The sequence below is a fragment of the Amblyomma americanum genome, chromosome 3 (assembly GCF_052857255.1).
Source record: "Amblyomma americanum isolate KBUSLIRL-KWMA chromosome 3, ASM5285725v1, whole genome shotgun sequence".
Taxonomy (NCBI): Eukaryota; Metazoa; Arthropoda; class Arachnida; order Ixodida; family Ixodidae; genus Amblyomma; species Amblyomma americanum.
In genome coordinates, this window is record NC_135499.1 from 199,393,009 (window position 1) to 199,415,560 (window position 22,552).

At 51.1% G+C, this 22,552-nt stretch overlaps 1 protein-coding gene across 17 annotated transcripts in view; it reads left to right on the forward strand.

The window, feature by feature from the left end:
* Ndae1 (Na[+]-driven anion exchanger 1) overlaps positions 1-22,552 on the forward strand; it is a 217,230-nt gene that overhangs the window by 58,012 nt on the left and 136,666 nt on the right. For 5 of the 17 annotated variants that reach the window (XM_077659575.1, XM_077659576.1, XM_077659578.1 and 2 more), the window contains exon 1: positions 15,686-15,900. The exons of 9 other annotated variants lie outside the window; for them this stretch is intronic. In XM_077659575.1, coding sequence (XP_077515701.1) covers positions 15,698-15,900 — 203 coding nt within the window. In that variant the 5' untranslated portion in view covers positions 15,686-15,697. Of the gene's footprint in view, positions 1-9,008; positions 9,331-15,685; positions 15,901-22,552 lie in introns of those variants that run through there. 3 more of the 17 variants (XM_077659601.1, XM_077659598.1, XM_077659587.1) reach the window with 3 other exon arrangements.

The window sequence follows — 22,552 nt, forward strand, 5'->3', positions numbered from 1 at the left end:
ACGGGTGCCTGGCCAGGGGCTTTGTATGCAAGGGTGCACGATGATGCCCGCGTCCTTCGCTTGTGACGGGGCTGCGTACCGGCGGCACTGTTGTTTCACAATGAAACGAAATAGCTGATTCCGGTGGTCCATAAGAGATTTTATTGCGGAGGTATGCCCAGACTAGCTACGCCTCTGTGACTCGTCCTTGAAACCTTCGGGCGCCCGTTGTTGAGGCTGTAGTGCGCGTTAACAAAATGCCGCGGTTTCCACAGCAAAGCTGGATTAAGAATCGACTAGAAAAGTGAGGATGCATGTTCCACGTGTTGTTGTTTATTTGTTCAGTCATAAACAGCAGACAGAAGAGACATCTTTACAGCGAGAACTGTTATAATTTTGGTTTAGCCATTGAGGCTTGCACTCTACCGTGGAATCTATTGCGTCAGTCATAAGATCCTAATTACTTAGTGCATTAACTTAATGTAGTTCACTTCAATGGCTGCTACCAGCTGCCACGGTTTGCAGGTAGCAAAGTGGAGTGAGGGAAATCTCCTCCACGTTTACAGGAAAGGGAAGAGGGAAGGTAGGAGGGTCGGGTTAATATAAATGGCTAAACAAAAGCTACAACAGCTTTCGCTTATTAATGAGCTAAGCCAGTATAGCTTAGATTTACAAGTTTCCTTTTAAGCTTGGTAGAATGGTTTTCAATGGTTTCGCTGATACGAGCATTCTCGCTGTTACCGAGAAAGTTATGTGTGGTGCTGTCGGAAAAGATTGGTTTATGGTTTGTGAGGATTTAACGTCCCAAAGCTACACAGACTATGAGGGACGCCGTGGTGGAGGGCTCCGTAAATTTCCACCACCTGGGGCTCTTTAACGTGCACTGACATCGCACAGTACACGGGCCTCTAGAATTTCGCCTCCATCGAAATTCGACCGCCGCGGCCGGGATCGAGCCCGCGTCTTTCGGGCCAGCAGCCGAGCGCCATAACCACTGAGCGAGCCACCGCGGCGGCTTATCGAAAAAGAGGAGGCAGAGCATAATACGTTTGCACGAATTAGGGCAGAGTTAACAGTTGTTGCAGACGCATTGGTGGAAACAAAGTTGCACGTCTTGTTCGGACTGATGGCCTGAAACGGGCCAGGAGGAGGAGCTTATGAGTAGAGAAAAGGCGCGGTATACCCGCCTCACCCCAGGTGGGTGCATGTGTCGCTTCGTGAGGGAAGGTTGCTGAGGAAGGGGAGAGAACGAGAGAGAGAGAGAGAGAGATGAGAGAGAGAGAGAGAGAGAGAGAGAGAGAGAGAGAGAGAGAAGTGCACGTGCATACCACTCTCCGCTAAGCATACCGGCAACATTGACCCCTTCAGCATTTCATTTGCAGACACGTTCTCCATTCGCCGGCTGTGTTTTTCTACAAGAGAGGGAGACATTCGAGGCACCTGATTTCTGCTTCGTTTTCAGTACTCGACGGTGCGGAAAAAATATGGCTTCTAAAACCGGCATTGGTGCGGTCCTTGTGTTTTTAGAGCAGCACTCCAACCGCGTGTCCTGACATACCGCCCTCAGCACCGCGCTTTGCCCATTATGGTTTCCCATATTTTTTTCCTTCCTTTTAATATACATTTTCTTCAAGTAAGGCCTAATCGACGACGAAGCCACGATGTCGAATTCAGAAAGCCCCTTCTCTTTTACGGCTGGTGTAACCCAGAAGATTTCTTGCAAAATTTATTTTGTTTATTTTTTTCGGCACAATCTTACTCTAATTTTTTTTTTTCCAGGCGACATTCGATCATCTGCTGTTTCACGCAGAGTAGAAAAATTCTCAGCATTTTTTTTCCCCGGAACTGGTTTTCAGAAATCCATTTTCCGAGCTCTCCTAAGATAGCATCTGACTACAGGTGGCTCCTAACGAACGAGTCTGTGCCCCCCCCCCCCCCCCCTCCTTCTCGATCTCCCCTCCACCTCTCTCACTTGAAGCGAAGGACGGCTGCTCGCAAGAGAGGAGCTTTAGCCTTTGCTCGGAGTAATCAGAGTTCCGTCAGCGAGGTGATTGCTTTAGCTCAGTAGTATCCACTTTATTTTTTAATTATTTATGTCCCTCGCCTGATAGCAAGGCGAGCTCGTGTTTCTTTTTATCCTTTTTCTGGCTCCGATTTCGCCATACGTTATTGGATTTGAAGGAAGCTCTAATCCCGGAGATTTATTCGTCTTTCGGGCGCTCGATGAAAACCTAAGAAGCAAACATAAAAACTTCGCGAACACTAGATAGTTTCGTGCGTGCGTGCGTGCGTGCGTGCGTGTGCGTGCGTGCGCCTCCAAGGTAGACCTTGGCATTTCTGACTAAACTTTGAAAAAAAAAATGCTTTCTTGCTGTCGTATATGCGACGTTTTCGACGCTACTTTATACCGCTTGACACGTGCTTCCCTTCTTTGTTATGTCTCGCATATCTTGCCTGCAACTGGATTCGTTCGTTAATTGTCTTCTGCCAGTGCGTTTTTTTTTTTCCTTTGAACGCAGTGCTGGGACATGGCTGTTATACATCGCCGAGGGTTGCTAGAGGCATGTCGCTGTTCGCATTTGAATGAAGAAACTTCCCCTCTTCTTTGCGCCTCGATTTATTCCGATGACTGAACTTCTGGCACTCACTTTTCGCGGTGAAGCAGCGGCTTGTTGAAACGAAGACGAGAAGGTGAAAATCATTGTGCTTTTGGCAAGACGCTTCTTCCTCATTGCAAATTCAGGTCATCATTGCTCTTATTCTTAATCTTTACTTGTTTGTTTGTTTGTTTCATTCTCATTGCCTAAATTTTACGTGACAATACCAGGCCAATCTGGGCCCACGTAGGTATGTGCCAACTCCAAGGGCACATCAACAACAAGGCCGCAGCGGCTGCAAGCTTGCTCTGCACTGTGGAGCGTGTCCAGCGCATTTTCCCATCGCGTGCTAATAATAGCGCTGTCTCCAGACGGCGCACCCGACATTAGCCGGCTGTTCCCTTCCGGGCAGACCACTATATAGTTCTACTACGAACAATTCAAATTTCAGCTTAAACGGGACCGAAGTTGTTTCGAAGCCTGAGCCGCGGGCCACGCGCTAGGGACTGCCGGGGGGGGGGGGGGGGGGGGGGGGGGGGGGGGGCTAAGACTCACTTCTTGTCTCTCCTTTGCTTTTACTCATTCTGTCTCTGCTACCGCGAACAAGTTCACTCGATATTTAAAGTTTACAGAAAGGAGCAGGTCGGCCCATGTGTCGAAAAAAAAAATCTTTTTGCTCCTTCGTGGGCAATGAGTATGTGGCGTGACGCTCTTTTTACTCGATGCTGTTTTCAGGGGTCACCGGAATCTCTACAAGCGCGCGAGGCAGATAAGACGAACCTTCTTTGTTTTCTTTTGTCGAAAACTATAAATAATGATAAGAAAGCAAGTCCACTGTTTCATTTCGAGGCGGCGCACAGAGCTTCGCAAAAGATTCGATAGACATTTTACAGGCTGTTTAAACAACTTTTCGTGAGGAGATTGCGTAGGGGGTTCTGAGCGGTGTTTCCGAGCGTCTTCGTTGGAATGGCGCCGCGCGTATCGCCTAGTTTCACTGACATTGAATCGAAATTGAAGTCAGCGATAAGGCTTTCTCTTTCGCGAGACCGATATCATCGGCAGTAATATATACTGTTCCCCTGAATAGCACGCGGCGCAGGAACCTTGATCGACCCGCTGCTACTTTCTGGAAGCTGCGCCATTTTGATGCGCAAGTAGCTAATCTTGTTCAGGCGATGTTGCTGTACATTACTGGCTGTTGCAACAAGCGTGTCATGTGAAGGGATTACCACACGCGCGTTGCGAAACCACAAGCTGCCGAACTGTTTACAATCTCAGCGACCTTCGGCACCGCTGTGGGAGAGTTGGTACCCTCGAACAGCTTCCTGGTCGCACTCCACGTAGCTCTCGCGGTTTTTCTCATCATATTCCACGTAATGCTTGCATTATGAAGCTAAAAAAAGAAGAAAAAAATACACATCGAAAGCCTTGCGCTGCTGTGATAACACCTGTGTTTGTGTTTGAGGCCAGCCTGTTATGCGCCACTTTTGTGCAACGCCCTTCCCGGTGGAGTGCAACTAATATCGGCAATATTGATTCTGGGAAGAATTTAATTTTGCTTTTTATGCTGACACATTTAAGCAGTTTTAGCTCTCTTAATACGTTACCATTCAAGAGGAACTCCAGCTATGTTAAAAGGTCCCTCTCTGGCCGGTTTTTAATCGCAGAAAACGAGAAGTCTGGGCGCAGACAATGCGGAAAAAAAAAGGGGGGGGGGGAATTAGTTAAGTTGCAACCACGGCTGCGACTCTACTCCTCTTTCACCCTAGCAACGTTCCTCTTCCCTCAAGTGAATAAATAAGAAGTCTGAAAGGAGAATGTGGACGACTGTATTATTCCATCCTTAGGGTCCCTTTGGTAGATTCTGGCGATAGTGCAGGCGTGGCGTCCCCTGAGCCGATTAGGAAGGACGAAAACGGGTCTCGATCGCTGGTTCGAAATAAAGCTGCTAATTTGACGTCGATGGGAAAGGCTGCGGAGGGGCGCAGTTCGTTCGAAGTGCTGTTACATGCTGATGTCGCGGTTCGTTATGCCTGCGAAAGGCTTCGAGTAAGGACCATGTGTGGGACAAAGCAGTAAAGGCGCTCTGATTAACGACCACGCGGCTAGACGAGTCAGCGCCCGCGCTTGCGGCGTCCGCGACTGGCAATCGCTCGCCACGGACGCGCTACTTCAGCGCAAGACACGAAAAAAAAAAAATGCGCACGCGGGCTATTACGCCAGTTCCAGGACCGCCCGGGGCCCGACACAGGCGGAGGCGGCAGGGGGGAGGTGGGAAGGGCGAGGGTTGGAATGGGCGCGCGTTTTGGCTTTGACTGCGTGACCTCGATAGTTTCTGCGTTTTCATTCGATCTGTTCCGTTTCCGTTATTCTCCCTTGCTCTATGGTTTCGCCTCTTAGCTTTGAAGCCGTGCTGTGGAGCATCCTCTCCAGGGGCAACTGTTGTGTGCAAGCATGGGTGAGATTGAAGAAGAAGAAAGGGAATTTTAATGAAAGAAAGGCGGAGAGGTCGGCCGGTGGTAACAGGGCCCTGGCCTGCTACTCCACACAGGGGAAAGGGAAGAGGAGGAAAAGGAAAGTGTGAATGAAGGCTGATGATGGCATAATACAATGAGTTTCACGGGTGATGTCTATGCACACGCACACACACACACACACAACACTGGCTGGCGCTCGCATCGCGGTTACTGGACACACATAAAACTCAAAACTGGTGTCTGCAACACAGCACCGACACATGTCATTAACCATGTAGGTTGTGCACAGGCGGTCACAAACGAGTATCCAGGCCTGTTTCACACAAAAAGTTGAGCAGGGCTTTTGTCACACGCCACCGAGGCTTTCCACCGCGGCCATATCATAAAGTTTCAATGGATACCGAGCCATTGCGGCATAGCGGGAAACGAGCGTGCTGACGCCGAGGCTCGGATGGCACATAGTGATGGTGTTTTCATTGAGATAGCCTTTTCAAGATCAGACATTGGAGCCTTGTTGGCGCATTTAATGCAGGCGGCAATGCAGTCGCACTGGCATGATCCGAGTCATCAACAGGACCGCGTGTGTAAGCTTGACGCTGGCTCACGATTACATTTCCCATCTGTGGTGGTGCGACGTCATGGGACTTTACTCCACCGGCTACGGCTTGGCGTTGCCTACACCAAACACTATCTTCACAAGATCGGCATCGAAAGTAACCCAAATTGCGCACAGTGCAACACACCAGAGACTATTGGACACCTTCTTTGCGCGTGCCCGAAGTATACTTCTGAAAGAACAACATTGGAGGCGACCGTGAAAAACCTGGACTCTCGCCCTCTCTCTGAGGAAACTCTTCTGGGCGCAAGGACGAGACGTTCTGATTGGGTGAGATTGACATTGACAATACCTCTAGGCAGTGTTGCGTGCTTGCGGCTTTGACCTACGCAGAAGACACGCGTAAACCCGCTACCATCTTTATCTTCCAGCCGCCTATGTTGCAGAAATTAAAAATATATTTATATCTCGCAAAGCAACCGATATGGATTATAGCTAGCGTTTTAGTGTGTTCTTTGCTAATATGTGTATGGTTCCGTCAGCGCTGCAATGTTTCGCCGTGTTAATAGAGCCAAGTCGGGCGTCAAGCTATCCGCAGTTGTACCGCTCAAAGTTTCGACGACGAATGAGAATCGCCTGTTGGCGATGAAGTAGAAGAAAAAAAAAAGGAGGAAAAGGCAGCCGTAAACGAGTGGGAAAAGTGGCACTGTATATTGCGCGCACCTCTGACGTTTGGATTTTTCCCATGAGATTTTGGCTCGGCTCGTGTGACCGACGCTGGAGATTTGAGCGCCCGCACTGAAGGTCATGGTTGTCCACACGCAAAGAGCTACACGGATCCTTGGTTGTCTCAGGTATGGGGGTCTGTCAGCTGCGCGTGTGGCAAAAAATTGCTCAAACAGCCCGGTTTCTTAATAAAATATGCGCTCTAGACTCACGGCATAAAAAAAACACATAAAAAGCAGCAATCTCGTGGAAAACACATCTTTGAAAACGAAGAAATGATGGCTCAGTGTGGTGCCTCGATGGGAATTCCTCAAGAATGGATAGGTAGCCAAACGGGCCAAACCACATTTACAATCTATCTTAGTACACTCACGCAGCCAGGGAGCAAAGCGAAGCCTGTCAAGGCTGGCAGTATTGAATAAATGAAAAATAAATGAAATCCTGATTACCCTTTCGTAAAGGCTGTGTTCCTGTTCCCGTTCTGTGGTGTTTTTTGCGAGACAGGGAAGTGTAGCGGCGAAGCCCAATTCATTGCAATCTTCGAACTTGCTGGAAAGCCTTTGGAGGCGCTTGAATTTTTGAATTTTTGTGGAGACTGTTATGTAATTGCTGATTCACTTTTGTTCCAACATGAATCCGCAGTGCTAACTGCCGCTTCGTCCTTCCATAAGCCGACGTCGACGCACTTCCAGACTGTGGCGCTGTGCCATCGGCGTCGCAGGAGGTCGGAATGGCTTGCTATCAGTGTAGCTGCGCTAGTTTCCCTCTGGGGACGTCTTTTATCGCCCGTCGCCGGCGTAAACTGCCGATGAAAGGCGCCGATAACGCGGCTGTGTTTCCGACATCGCGTTGATCGCTGTTAATCCTCCTACGCGCCGTTAACGCTTCAGCGTTCGCGCATCCCGCCTCTGGCGTCGTCTCCTCTCCGGCGTGTTCGTTCTTTTTTTGTTTGACTGTCGCCGCCGCTTTGCGTCCTCGCCCTAATCTCTCGCTGTCGGCGTTCCACGCGACAGGGACACACTGGCGGCGATCCAGGCTGCGTACTGCGCATGGCGATTCCCGAGCGCGTTGTGCGGCTGCGAAAGCTGCTTCACTGCGAAACTTGTGTGCATTGCGCGAAAGAGCGTTGACTGCGGGATGGGGGACGGATGCGTTCACGGGTGTGACTTTACGACATCGAGACGCATGTCTTGCCTGACTAGAACTTCACTGGATGCTGTAGACGCTACTCCTAGCTTGCTTCGGGGCGAACCCACCAGAACCTTTCTCGCGTGAAAACTATTCCTGATTGTGTCTTGCCTATCAGGACTTATGTGTGCGGGGGTTCTAGGCAGTCACTTGCGAATTGCTTTGTGACTTGAAAGCCTGGTTAGAGCTGACGGCAGCTGTAGATCCCGGAAGGGTGCACAGTTTTATCGGAGCGGAGCTTTGGACGAGAGTTAATGCTACACGTTGATTAATTCTATGTGTGATTGAAAATGTTACTTGCTTTTGCTAAGCACGAAGTACAGTGCTCCGACAGAGGAGGCGGGGTCAGCAACCCCATTCTCGCCTTGCCTAGATATTTAGTACATAAACAGTTACACTGGTTCGCGCATGCTGCACGGATTCATTTTAATCGCCGTATTTGCGTGAAGCATGTATGGCTTCGAGCAGTGCCGCATGGAAATGCAACCGCCGCACGCTGGTAATTTCTAGAATCGCAGATTGTGGAGTTTTGACGTCCGGAAGTGACGCGTGGGCTATGAGGTACGTACGCGGTAGGTGAGGGCTGCGGGTTAATCTCGACCACCTGATGTTCTTTAACGTGCCGCGACCAGGATTGGACCCGGGTCCTCCGGCACTCTGACCGCTGAGCCGCCGCGGTGAGTAATTTGTGATTTGATGGTTCGTCACACCGATTGTGCCAGAGGCGCGCCTCCAGACTTTCGCTGCATGGAAAGTTACCGGGAGGACGAATTTTGATGCACGTTTAAAATAGACACAGTTGCTTTGCCAGAGCCCAACTAATTCTGCTCTGAGCTTGTTCTTACTACATGAGCTTGGATCGCCATGAGCTGTGCTCCGCCGCCTTTATCTTTTCTCTCATCGGGCCGGCCTTTAACGTCTTTTTTTTTCAGAACAATCTCTCTCTCTCCTTTTTGTTTATCACTGCAATGAAGAGTCGACGAAACTGCAAGAGCCCACACTTGTGTCACTCTTCTTGCGGTAGTGCGAAGATATACATTCGGGCCATTGAAAACATTATCTACGAAGTCCGCGCGTTGTCTTTCGACGAGGAGTAATACTTACGCTTTCAAGCGCACAATGTTTGTTAAACACTGCTTTTTTTTCTTTTTTTTTTCTCTGGCACGCGGAACTGAGACAAGCACGAATCGCCTCTTCAGCGCGTTTGTCCCATGAAGAGAAGCCAAGGGCTTTCGCCATTCAACTGTCCAGCAGCCGTGTGCTGCCGCCTTCCGTCCTATCTCCTTTTTTTATCTCTCCGTGTCTCGCGATTTCCTCTGAGGCATTGCATAATTCGGTTTTCCCCGAAGCTGCCGCCTTCGCGAAGGTTCCGTCCAGCTTATCTGGCCGCCTTTCATTACAAGCCGAGCACCTTTGGGCGCAGATAACGCCCATGACGCGTGCGCGGCAATGCTTCCGCCGTCGCCGTCCGGAGATCCCCCCCGCATTCCCTCCCTTGGGCACGGCCGGGTGCTGCTGGATGATCTCCACGCTTGGCGTTCAACCCTTCGCCGCCGGCCAGTGAGCGCGCGTCTCGCCGCACTGGCAGCTGTCACGCCGTCCACCGCCGAGTGAGAGAGAGAGACGCTGGGGAGCGTGCAAACGTGGAAAAGTGTTTTGCGTCTCGCCACGCGACTGCTGGAAAGCCCTTCCTCGGTGGTTTCCCGGTGCCGTTCTTCGCGCGTCTGTTAATAGGGAGTCTCTCACGTCGGTGTCTGCATGTTTTCCTCGGAGCCTGGAGTGAGCTGGACTGGAGCGTAGCGCGAAGGCAAGTACTTAGTTTTGTTTTCTTGAGCCTTGAAAATGGGTTGGAATTCGTCACGTGTTCCTGAAATCCAGCGTCTGATGAATGTCACGCGTTCGTCGTGCCGCATGCCGATGATGCCCGCTGCGGATCGCTGATAAGGCTGGGTTCATACGACTGTCTGTCGCAACTGTCATATCGCTCTTCCGGCTTGTGACGTCAGCGCGGATGTTGACGAATAAGACCGTGCCAAGTGATGTTCCTTGAGGACTGCTTGTGTTACGACTGTTATCTGGTCGTAGCCTAAAGGACAGTTGTGCGTATGAATGGTGGCTGAATGGGACCGTTTAAAAGTGCTCTCGGACTTTGTTCACAGAGAGGCCGTGATGCCGCTTCTCTACAGGCATGCCAAGACTGACAGCAGTGCTGATTGGTTGTACGATAGGCGGGATGGTTATGCATAATGTAAGAGGCGCACGGTGGACACCCGAACCGTGAGGGCAGGAATAAAAGAGGGACTGGAAGAAGGACATTGCCGTAAAACACGTCGCGGGACGAATTGGTGCTTAGCTTGAGAAGAAGCGTATGTCCCGTCGGTCCCTTCTTCTGTGTGCAATACTTTTATGCGCTTCATAAGTGAAAGAAGGAAGTGAGAAAGATGCGCCGCCACGGATGACTCCGGATTAATTTCGAACACCCGGGGTTCTGAAATGAGTATGGACACCAAATTTCGTTTGCGTGCTTTCCGCTTTGCAATGATGCGTAAGGTATTACTATACATGGATCATCGCGTACGTGGTATTAGCCCACGATTGCTAAAAAACTTATAAGTGAATTTCTCTCTGACTAGTTTCTGTTTCAACAACCGGGTGATCGCTATGACGTCAAATGTCAGTTTGGGTCACTTTAGGCACGAAGAAAACTGCTATGCAATCACTGGTCAAATGATCAGGGGAAGCCCCCAAGGTGTAGATTTGTAATAACGGAGTAGATTTGTAATAAGGGAGTAAGCATGGCTGCGCTTGGGTGAATGCCGATGAGTAATTACTCCCTTATTACAATGCAATCGCTGCTTCTTCGCTCGCTGTTCTGATTCCAGCTCTAAAGGCAGGCTGGCTATAGCGTAGTAGTGAATTAAAACTACGGGAAAGCGATTATATCGCTTTTTTTTAATGCCTCATTTTTACTGACCTTTGACATTATAGCCATCTCCCGGCTATGTGGAGCTTGAAAGGTTGGGGGGGGGCTCGTAGATGGGAGAGATGCATTTTTACTGGCGGATGCCCGAAGGGTAACCGCTATATATAGGGACGCTGGAAGGCGTAGGCTTCACACACATGCACACGCGCGCGCTCACACACACGTACAGTTATGTACAAAAGTTTACGGGATGCGAGTTCGCGAAAAAAAAATTATTGCTTCGCGGTTAGGCAAAGTAAGTGAATAACAAGCATAGAAATAACAGGAAACGTATGTGCTCTATCTGCTGGAATGTATGCCAGCTGACTGACTGGCGAGGCAACGCTGCCGTGATTTTTTTTTCTATAAACTCTCATCCTGCAAATGTTTATCCGTGACTCCGCACGCACAACGGCTTTTTCGCCCTAATGACCGTACTGCTAACGCCGTAAAAAAAAAAGGGGGGGGGGGTGGATCTTTCGGCATGTCTTTGACATTCCTGGCCGCGTCAAACCAAGCACGCAGGCCGCGAAGGACCTTGAGAGATGTGCCGTCTCCTGGCAGCAGTACAAGTAAGCATTGGTTCGGTAATGGTTCGGCACTTCCTGCAGCGACGCATCATTCCTCCGCCGTCCACCGCTGCACTTGCAGTGGCCGCCATTTTTTTTTCGCGTCTCCCATAGATCCGGCTCGCTGTCGCCGCGAAGCTTTGTCGCGGAAATGTCGACCACCCGCCTTGGCCTGATGCATTTTCCTTTACTGTGTTGAACTGCCCGTCTGCGTTAGCCACTCTGTATTTTCTTCTCAAGAATGTATACAGTCTTGGTCAAAAGTCTTAAGGCCACAGCGTTCAGCTGCAGCGAATTTAATGTTCCTAGAATGCTCCGTGTAGCGGATCGTACAAAACACAATTCAAGCAGGAAGCTTCTCTACCGCAAGAAGAAACCTTATGCTATCATTTCAAAGTCATTCGGTCTCTAATATAGTGCCGTAATGTCGCTGATATGCGGCTGAAGCAAAAAGCTTTTGGAGTTAAGACTTTTGACCAAGACTGTACAGTCCTGGTCAAAATTCTCAAGGCCTCGTGTTCTTCTTTTGAGCCGCGTTGTGGAGCGCTCTCGGAGACCAAAGCTTGTTTAAAAGGCTTGGAGAGTGGTTCTTCTCGCCCTGCAGAAATTTACAACTTGATAGGTGCCTTGAAACTTCTCCACTACATGGCTGAAAAGCTAACCCGCCCGCGGCCTAAAAACTTTTTACAAGGGGGTGTGCATCCATCGGTACCTTACGTGACATATAGTTTGTCAAGCTCGAACACATTTTCCAATTCCCGGTAAATCAAAACGCTCCAGTCAGACTCAGAGTGGACGCGCCGGGAACACTACTCTCGCGGCCGAAATACCGTGTCGCCCGTTCTAGGTCGGATAATTCCGGTAAATCTCCGATCTTTCGAAGGACTCCGCTTAGATATTCATATCGATCGCGGCGGCACAACCGTCGTCAATAACAGCACCCCGACCGCACCGAGCATCACGTAGCGATCGTCCTTGGTCGCAATGGTGAGGAAGCCAATTAGCTGTGTCTGTTCGCGTGACGTGGCCGTGCTGAGCGCGCCTTTCTGCCGCTTCCGCGGTGGACAACCAAACCAGCGGCAACTCGACAGCGCCATACAGCGCGCCGCGCCGGACACCATCTCGCTGCACAACGTCGGTGGAGTCAGTACACTAAGTATACTCCGTAGCGAAAGCGGTGGCCGAAGTTCCATGCACACCCTCTCCACATTGTTGCTAACCGTGGCGAGAGCCGTAACGGTAGCGCCTCTCGATATCCAACCGTACGCTGGAGATCAAATGCAGAGCCAAAATAAATATGGCACCAGTGGTCTTGGCGACACCATGTTGACCGCTGAAAGTGAAACTTGGGATTCCTGGCAAAGTAACTGCTTAGAAGTACGCAAGTATTTTCTTTATACATATCCCAATGCTTGTTGAAGCAGCAACTCGTTATTTTTTTTTTTCGCGTGTTCGCGTGCAAGCATCTTTTCCGGTGCCACCGCACATGGTTACAGCGCAACACCCTCCGCGTGGAGGAGAACTGCCACAGCGGCAGCACCAGCGTTCGTTCCCGTCGTCCCCGAGGCGTCCGCTCGCTCCGTCGTCTCCGTCGAAGGGCACTTGGCCGTATTGACTCGTCCCGCCGATGGTGGTTGCGTTCGCTTCTCCGCGGTGGCCTTCGAACCGTTTACCGAGATAGCCTCGAATGTGTCGATCCGGTTTCGCCGCTTCCGTGCCCCCCCTCGCCCCTTCCCTCCCTTGTAGCTTTTTATTCCACCCCCCTTCAATTATTGTTTTTTTCTCCTTTCTTTTCATTTTTATTGTTTTTATGCTCGTGGTGAACTGTGCTCGATGGGTGGCCACGTTTTTGCGACCCTCATTCGTGATTCGTTTGATTTCTTCGCATCGCTAGTAGGCCCGCCATGAACGGCGCTTGCCCATTCGCATCACTGCTGTGTATCGCTCGAGGCCCGAGCACAATCTCGACGAGAGCGTGTGGCTCCTCTCGGGTGTCGCTCGCTTTTACCGCAATGACTTTGTCACGCTGTTGACGCTAGGAGTGTGACTTCGTAACGCACGCAAACCCGCAGTGAGCAGTCGATTAGTGTCATCTCCAGCTTCCGGGAATCTACTGCTGCTGCTGTGGTCGGTTGAAGCAAGAATAGGAAAGTGCGAGGACCTGTTGACTGGCTCCAACTGGTCCACTATGTCAGTGCCGCGCGAGACCGTGCTTATATATCGCTCACCGTCGTCGTATGGACCGCGTATGTCTACGGCTGTGGTCTCGCCTTAAGGCAACCAACACACGCCACGTCGCCCACTGCTGCTTGCCAGAAAGGACTATAGGTGGTTCGCACGCAGCAGAAATATGGCCTATTTGGTATGGTTGCATTAAAACAGCGGAAACAGAGGACAAGACGCCCGAATAAGCACTTGACACGCGGCGCTGACTAGCAACTGAACTACGTATATCCCTGGGGAAAAAAAAAGAAAAAAATGAACGGCTTTTTGCGAGAGCGTACTCGGTGCGCTCATATATACGATCAATTTCTTCTGGAATTGTACTTAATAACGTAGAAATTATTGATTAGCAGCCACCCAAGCATAGTCATACGGCTAGAAAGAAAAACCGTACTGCCTTCCCAGTAACTTCGTAGTTAAAGAATGTTTGGTTTGGTATTAAATGGATTTAACGTCCCAAAGCGACTCAGGCTATGAGAGACGCCGTAGTGAAGGGCTCCGGAAATTTCGACCACCTGGGGTTCTTTAACGTGCACTGACATCGCACAGTACACGGGCCTCAAGAATTTCGCCTCCATCGAAATTCCACCGCGGCGGCCGGGATCGAACCCGCGGCTTTCGGGCCAGCAGCCGAGCGCCATGATCACTGAGCCACCGCGGCGGCTCTTAGTTAAAGAAGGATTGGTCCTATAGTTCGGGAATCGAATCACCGCGTGTCCGAGGCAGTCGCTCTACCTAGTAAGATATAGGTGGCAGGGCTTAATTCAATCGTCAGCGCCACTTTTATAGTCTTCTTTTTGATGTCCTGTCTCGCATTTGCGCTGTTTCTATAGGAGTAAAAGCCGTATAAGCTGCAGACTGCTGAGGGGGACTTTCCTACCAGAGTGCGTAAGGTGGCTGGACAACAAACACCACGCGAACGAGAAGCGGACATGCGGACCAGACTAATAAAGAGCGCTCGCGCCGTTGGGGTCATGATGGTTCACGGGCTGCTGCCTGCCTTGCGGACGCGTCGGCTTTTACCGCGGTGTCGTTTCCGCATCTGCAGCGGAGAGGGAGGCGCAAAAGCGCGCGGCGCCACGGCTAAATTGATCACGACTTCCGACGCCGCCTGGTCGAGACGCCTAATTTTGGAGCCCCACTGGGAGCAAAGGGACTCCAGCGTGCTGCGTTGTCTGCACCGCGCTCGCCCATGTATACTGCAGTTAGCCATGATCGATATCATTGATCGCGTGCGCTCAAACTCAGTACGGAGGTTATCGCTTCAGGCTTAAAGGAACGCTGAGGACACATTGAAGGTGACCGATATAGATTGGCGGGTTCTGATGACAGAGAGGGTGTACTTTCGCTGAAAACGGAGATTTTATAATCTCAGTTTATAATTAAAAAAAAAGGCAAAAGGGTAAATGCAGGTGCCGCCACCACCGGCCGTTTTCGCAAGCAAACTATCGCGACGTCGAGTTGGTTGTTGAATTTTTTCGCGGATCCTCGAGGCTAAGCTACACGGTCATTCGCTTCCAGACGGCGATCACGGAGTCATTTCTTACGGTCTTGACATCAAGCTTGGTTTATAGGGGTTTCACGTCCCAAAGCGACTCTGGCTATGAGGGACGCCGTAGTAAGGGCTCCGGAAATTTCGACCACCTGGGGTTTCTTAACGTGCACTGACATCGCACAGTACACGGGCCTCTAGAATTTCGCGTCCATCGAAATTCGACCGCGGCGGCCGGGATCGAACCCGCGTCTTTCCGAGCGTCATAACCACTGAGCCACCGCGGCGGCTTTGATGCCAGGAGTTTGAATCGAAACATAGTCTGTAGTGTGTAGTGATAGTTGTACCCGGTATGCTACAGCTTGATGATTTAGGATACACAGTCTATAACCTCGTTATAACGATACGGTTTATAACTAAGTGCTTGATATAACGAAGGAGTGGCGGTTACGCTTGGAACCTTGGTCAACACGGGCTGTAACGAATCTACAGCTATAACGAAGTAATCGTCGGGCCCCTTCAACTTCGTTATAACGGGGCTCAACTGTATACGCCAGAGACCGCGCGCGCCCTCTTCTCTGTGGCAACCTATAGAGCGCGCTGTCGCGGCAGCGCAACAGTGGCGCGTTAGCCCAACTGCCGTGGCAGCGGTGGAAACGAGGGCGGCCACCCCTTCTGTGCGTTCTCCCTTGGCCGTGGCCGCGCGGTCGTCCTTCGGAACGCCCGGCGTCGTCTTCCCGCTGCCGATTTCATTAGGGATTCCGGTCGTCAGCTGCATCCCTCCCCTCCTCCTCCTCCTTGGTGCGTCGGCGCACCTCCTCGCCCGTATCGGCGCCGCCGCCTGAAGCGCCTTGTTGAACGGGCCCATCTGCAGGTTCCGCTTATGCGTATACCAGTCGTATTCCCGTCGCCTATCGCACGGCCACGAATGATGCGGCGGCGCCGGGGAGTCCGAGTTATTTCTCGGAATCGGTCCTACCCTCCCTCTTCCCTGTTTGTTGGCTTGTTTGCGCGATTCTGTGTTTTTCTGAGCCCCCGGGGCTTCTGTTTGCTGGCTGTTTGTCGTGTTTGCCAGCAGCGCCCGAAGTTCCGCGAGGCGCTTTTGTGTACTGGACGCGGCGCAGTTTGCCAGTGAGTGTTGGCTCAGCTGCTTGGTTGTGGTGAACGTGCCTGCTGATGCTGAAGTGCAGTCTTGCTTCTCTGGCGCATTACACTGACAACTTGCTGAAAAGTATGTTTGCGGCCGGTATTTCGTCCTGATGTACGCCTAGGGTCCGCGTGTTTCGTCTTTAGTGTATACGCTTGGGCACAGGGACAGTGTAAAGGCGAAAGGAGATAATAACGGAACTACCCTAAAGGCGGTAGGAATCCAGACCTCGCGAACTTAGTTTACACCTACACACTCGATCGCTCCCCTGATGCTGGACTTCCGCAGCAGCTGCTCCGTTGCCAACCCCTTTGAGGGGAGCTGTTTGCATGGTCGCTGTAGCACGTGCTTCGGCGTATAGCTCGCAGTGACGTCGCGACGTTTCGAGGAAGTGCGAGGATAATTTGTTGCCGGGTTGTGGTGGAACTTGCGCAGCAGAGATTGCCCCGTGGACAGGCGCCGGTTCCTTTTCAAAACAAGCCCACGATTCCAAGGTGGTAAAGAGAAGCGGCGGAGTTCCCGGTACTAATTAGCCCGTCGTTACGGGAAGCGCCTGCTCTATTCGTGGCTGGGTCACGTGACACTCAGGTTTTCCACCGCCTCGTCACTTCTCTGCCGATTTGGTGTCAATAAAGGCCCCCGTAGAGATCCCAGCTCACCGCCGAATCTTCCAGGAGCGAACTGGAATACTGCCGAGTTTTTTCTTTCCTCTGTCGTTCGTCGGCTTTGGTGACGAGGATGGTGAAAATGGCGAGTGCTCTGTGAAGGCTGCGCTGTCGCCTTCTGTCCATCTGTCCCCGCCGGTGTTTGCCAAAGAGCTGACTGGAGACGACCTTACACCAGGAAAATGAGCGTACTCGCGAACACCGGGCGCTTCCACTATTGTGTCAGTTGGCGGAAAACTTGTATTCGAAGATCTTCGTTGTCATTTAATTGCCGGCCTGCGTGGCTTGCTTGCATTTCTTTTGTCGCTTCATAGTGATACCTAGTGCGCATATTCTGCGTCCTTTTTTCCTCATGGTGATCGCGCAGGAAGTCTACAATGTCTGCGGAGTGGACCGCACCACCCTTTTCTGTTCAGCGGCACGTATGTTGCGTATACCAAGTCGAGCTTTTTCGGCCAAAAAAATTTGAAAAACCGGAAGATTGTAAGACACTGTTATGAAAATATTGGAGGTAATGGCCCATTATTCTGATATGTAGCAAAATCTTTCTTCTAAAGTGTTTCCAGCGATCGCATCGAACAGTTAAGACTGCCATAGAAAACCAATGGGGAACGCTTTTGGCGATAGTAAAAACGTGAATAGAGAAAAAAGTACGGGATTGCCGTCGGGTGGTCTGCGGATTGTTATAGTGAAATCTTACATTATATGGGAAAAAAAATACGTTCGCAAAAGGTTTCCCGCTCAAAAATGCTTTTGTCCAGAATTGCTGGGTATAGCCGTTCTTCTGGGTAGCGTGCGTCTTAATTAAAGCGCTTCTTCCCCCTATGTGCAATCTTCGATCGAGCCAAGCCGTCGGGATCTCGTCCTCAAACTCAGAAAGTATCAAAAGAAAACTTGGGGGCCATCTTAACCATATTCTTATAGAAGAAAACGCGATAGCCTGTAGGTTGCCTACAGTGAGTGTTTAAGGGTCTTGCGATTTTCCCGCCAAAACTCCGGTTGGAACCGGTTCCATTGCCCTTATATGATATGCATGGGTTAACCCCTTTTGAGATGTTCGAGTGCCCTCCACTGGGTTATCACGTGGGATTATGCTAATCCGACCCACTAATCTACCTTTGTACACTTTCTGGGGTGGGCTGGCCTCCAAAATTTCGGGGGTCCTTTGGAATTTTGTGGGGCGGGTCAATTTCCAAAGTTCGGTGATCTACCTGCCATGGTGGGCAGGTTGCTCACAATCAGGTGGCCAGGTTGTCACCTACCGTGGTGGGCAAATCATGATGACGTCGCAGAGTCACGTGACATCTCTCGACTAATCAGGACGGACCATCAGGAGAGGTTTTGATGCCGTCACAAGGGCACGTGACCTTTCTCGACCAATCAAGGAATTTTGTTACGGAGAAACCGGAAACTGCGTGACCACAGCTTAAATGCCATCGCATTAAAAGTGAAAGTACTTTCTCCGCCTAGCAGTACTTCGCCTGTGTTCTTTAATGTATTCGCTTGCCGATGAAGCAACAGATGGATTACCTTGGACATAACGCACACATTTCTATACAGATGAGTCTGACGCGAATAAACTTGTCGGCATCACGTGTTATTTATCTCATACGCTGCCAACGGCGGTTTATTTTTTGCTTTTTTTTTTGTCACGCAATAGGTGTTGCACCTCTGTGTGAAAGCAGGCTCTCATCGTGGTATGCGGTGCGTGTGCGCGACCTTGGTGGCGTGCCTTGATTGCGACACACATTTGTTTTGACACGCCGTACCACTCTAGCGGCGGCGACGCAAAATGATGTGCTCTGCTATCCGGTAGAGGAATAATAATAATAATAATAATAATAATAAAAATAATAATAATAATAATAATAATAATAATAATAATAATAATAATAATAATAACGAGGTTGCATTCATTATCATCGCGTGTCCGCTCCTTTCCAGTGGGTGAGTGAGTCCTAGTCTTCAATGAAGTGGGACTGTCACGGAGGACAATCCAGATTGCGTATATACCGAGGAAAATGTACATCGGATCACGTTGAGGTGCCTTCGGTCTGTCTGTCTGTCTGTTGTTGCCAGGAAGAAAGAAAAGGAAAGTGCACAGGCCTGCTCACTGGCTCAAGACGAGCCACAATCGCTACCACGTGCAGATAGTAGGAGAGTTGAAAGACGGGATAGAAAGACAGGATAGTACAGACGCGCTAAAGACAAGGCCGATCCCGGAGGTAGTGCAATACCGGGCCAACCGGTGGCGTGAGTGAAGCATCCTTCAAACTCTCCGCCACATTTCCAAAAATAAGTCCAATTGGACCCGTAACAGATATTCTACGGGGTCCGGACATTCGGATCTGAAGGCGAAGGGCTGAGGAGAAAGGCCGTTTATTCGGGAGCCTCGGCGCTTGAAGCCGCAGGCAATTTCTCGTTCAGAACCGTAACGTGGCTTAACGTAGCATTGCGTAGCGTAACAAGTAGCGTAGACCTGCTGTCATTCCGCGGAATAAATAAAAACGTTTCTGTCGCACTTTCGGTAGTAAAGTGATGTGAAAGCGCCTTTGTCCGCGCGGCTGCGCGCCCCTCTTTCGGTTTCGGTTTATGGGGGGTTTAACGTCCCGAAGCGACTCGGGCTACGAGGGACGCCGTAGTGAAGGGCTCCGGAAATTTCGACCACCTGGGGTTCTTTAACGTGCACTGACATCGCACAGTACACGGGCCTCTAGAATTTCGCCTCCATCGAAATTCGACCGCCGCGGCCGGGATCGAACCCGCGTCTTTCGGGTCAGCAGCCGAGCGTCATAACCACTGAGCCACTGCGGCGGCCGCGTCCCTCTTTCAGACTGTCCTTTAGCTTCTTTCACGCCCTCGACTGCGCATGGTTCCCACGCCGGCGTGGTTCCGCCACGCCATGGTTCCCACATCGGAGTGCCGACGGGGAGGAAAAGTAAACAAAACCGCTACAGGCCGCCGCATAGTTCCTATATCCTCAGCGGCCGCGGAAAACCAATTCTGCCCAGCACCAAGTTCTACTGAACCAATTCTGACGCACTGTTCCTTTTCTGCGTTACGCACTCAGTTAAGAGACACTGAGGACAACACCTACACGCATTTGATCTCACCAGAGCCAGATAGCCTTCGTGGCTGCGTTGACGTATACGTAAGCCAGTAAAAGTGGCGTCATTGAAATTAAATTTTTATTCGCCACACCGATGCAAACAAGTGACATCGATGATGACGTCTAGTGTTGTCGGGTTGCATGGTTTATATTTTCATATTTCTTGCGTGATAAAAGTATACTAGCGGTAGCGATGCAAACGTTTCCTTGGTATTCATGTCGAAAAATATCGCATTAGGTCACTGCAGTGCACTTGCAGGAACAGCCGCTGGTGGCAACATCTGTCTTTCATTTTATTTTCAGCTTATAAAAAAAACCCTCATTTTCTGTGGAATCAGCCACTTTGTAATTATACAGCTGTAATCATTACATCAGTCTAGACGAACTAGACAAATTAGTTTGTCGTGACTGTCCCGTTGATGAGCCTTCTCTATATAGAGCTGAACCGGGCGTCCCGGTGCACTTGAACGCTTTTGCACCACGTGCCCGGACGACGTGTTTGCTCCGTTCCGGAGGGGTGGGAGGAGTGGGCGGGACAATATCGGCTCCGGCGATCGCGCCAGGCGTCGTGTCGGGGCCCGTCCTCAAGCCAGTCTTTCGGCCGCCCACCTGCGCTCAGCGCAAATACACACACTCGCACACCGGGAGTCCCGCAAACAGTCGCGTGCCCGGGCCCGCTTGCTCAGTGGACACTGCGTACACCCCCTTTCCTCTTCACCTCTCCAACGACGATTCCACTCACCCTTGCCCGTGAAGCGCCCACTGTGCACTCACCTGTCTATGCGTTTCGAGCCTCTAACTGCGTCGTTCTATTGCTGGAACCGCTTTCGGTGGCCGGCAGATGCGAATTGATAGCGTGATTTCCCGGCTCGTCGCTCTCCTAGACGGACCCGCGGCCCCTTGCTCTTTGTTTGGTGGCGGCGTTGTGCTCCGTCACGCACTTCTCGTCGTTCGCTCTGGTACGTACTGCACACACACGCACACGTGGTCGGAGGGGCGGGAAACTGCTTTTCTTGTTCACCCGATTGTATCTCGTCCCTTTATTTTATTTTATTTTTTTTAATTCGCGTGGCTTCTTTCTGCATCGCGTGCAGTCGTGCATCGACAGGACTGGAGTTGAATGGCTAGAAGGACACGCTGGGATGCTGCGTTCAGCCGGCGCTGTAACTTCGATGGTATCTGCTGACCGCTGCTCTAGTTTTTTTTTTTTTTTACCTGAATCGCAATGCTGTTTCCATCATTTCTTTCGACCGGTTCCTCATTGGCCGCTTTCTATCGAACTTACGAGCTTATATCCGGCGCTCTGTCTCCCAGCGGAAAGTATTTGCTCAGCGTCACTCGATTCGATGCTTATTGCGATGCGAGCTTGCAGATGCGAGCAGTCGCTGGTGCGTTAGTGGTTTTACTGCGCATGTGAAGGGGAGCCGCAGAATGCAAACCTCACATGAAAGCGCCCGCTCCTGTGCCAGTGATCATCGCTCAGTTGGTCGAAGTGCAGGCATACAATAACTTGTGGGATGGCTACTAGGTAAATCCTGTTGTGGCAGTGTCGCGACGTGTTTGTGGCTATCCGTGTATTGTGCGATGTCAGTGCACGTTAAAGTACCCCAGGTGGTCGAAATTCCCGGAGCCCTTCACTACGGCGTCTCTCACAGCCCGAGTCCCTTCGGGACGTTAAAACCCCGTAAACTAAACTAAAACCCGGAAGACGCGGGTTCGATCGCTGCAGCGGCGGTCGAATTTCGACGGAGGCAAAATTCTAGAGGCCCGTGTACTGTGCGATGTCAGCGCACGTAGAAGAACCCCAGGTGGTCGAAATTTCAGGGGCCCTTCACTGCGGCGTGCCTCATAGCCGGAGTCGCTTTGAAGCGTTAAACCCCATTAAACCAAATTAAACTAAACTAATTGCTCACAAGTCGTATCCACATACGCAGCAGATAGGGACATTTTACGGGATGCGTGTGCTCAAGAACAAGTTTCTGCAGCGCCGCTCGCGACTAAATCACCCGGTAGAGTACCAGGATGGAGTATAGTGGGCGTCTCCTCACGCTTGCAGGCATTTCAGATTACCGGATTGCGTGATTGGCGGTAAGAATAACTTTTTTTTTTTCGGCACACTCCCATCTGCTCGCACCAACCTATCTCTCTGAACCAACCTACTCCCTCCTGCGGCCTTGTTCCCCGACTAGTCTCATCCTGTTTGCGACAGCGAAGCCGTTGCTGTAGTCGACACAGCCCGAGGCGGTGTGTCCTTCCACGGGCAGGCTTATCGGTAGGTCATCCTCCTCCTCCTCCTCCCGACCTGCGGTCCGGTTATACTTGTAGCATTAGCTCGAACGCAGGCGTCGATACTATTTACTCCATCCGCGTGCGCGAACACGCGAAGCTAAATTGCGCGTCTCCTCCGCCATGTGAACGAGTGAGCCCCGTGGGCTGGCGTGACTCCTCCTGTGCCACCACTCGCGCCGGAGTGAGACCTGTGACACAGCGCCTGTACACAAGGACAGGCCCCTCTCTTCTAATGATCGGCTCGCGCGTAGTGAAAGTCGTGCACTCGGCCGTCCGAGCGCTGATTAGTCACGCAGGCAAGAACTGTTTCTTTTTCTCGTTTTTTTTTCTATTCTCCCTTGGGCTGCTGCTATTGCCGCTAATCCGACTGCGCCGTCCTTGGCCCTCGACGACAGCCCAAGGGCTCTGCGAGTCTGTATCAGCTCAGTCCGCAACGACGCACTGGGAAACACTAACTCGCCGATTCGTACGTGTGTGTCTGCTTTGCGTTGCATCCTGCGAGTCGCACATTTTGACAACTCCTGCATTTCTACGCACCAATTCCGGCGCCTCTGCTCACGTAAGTGGCAGCCT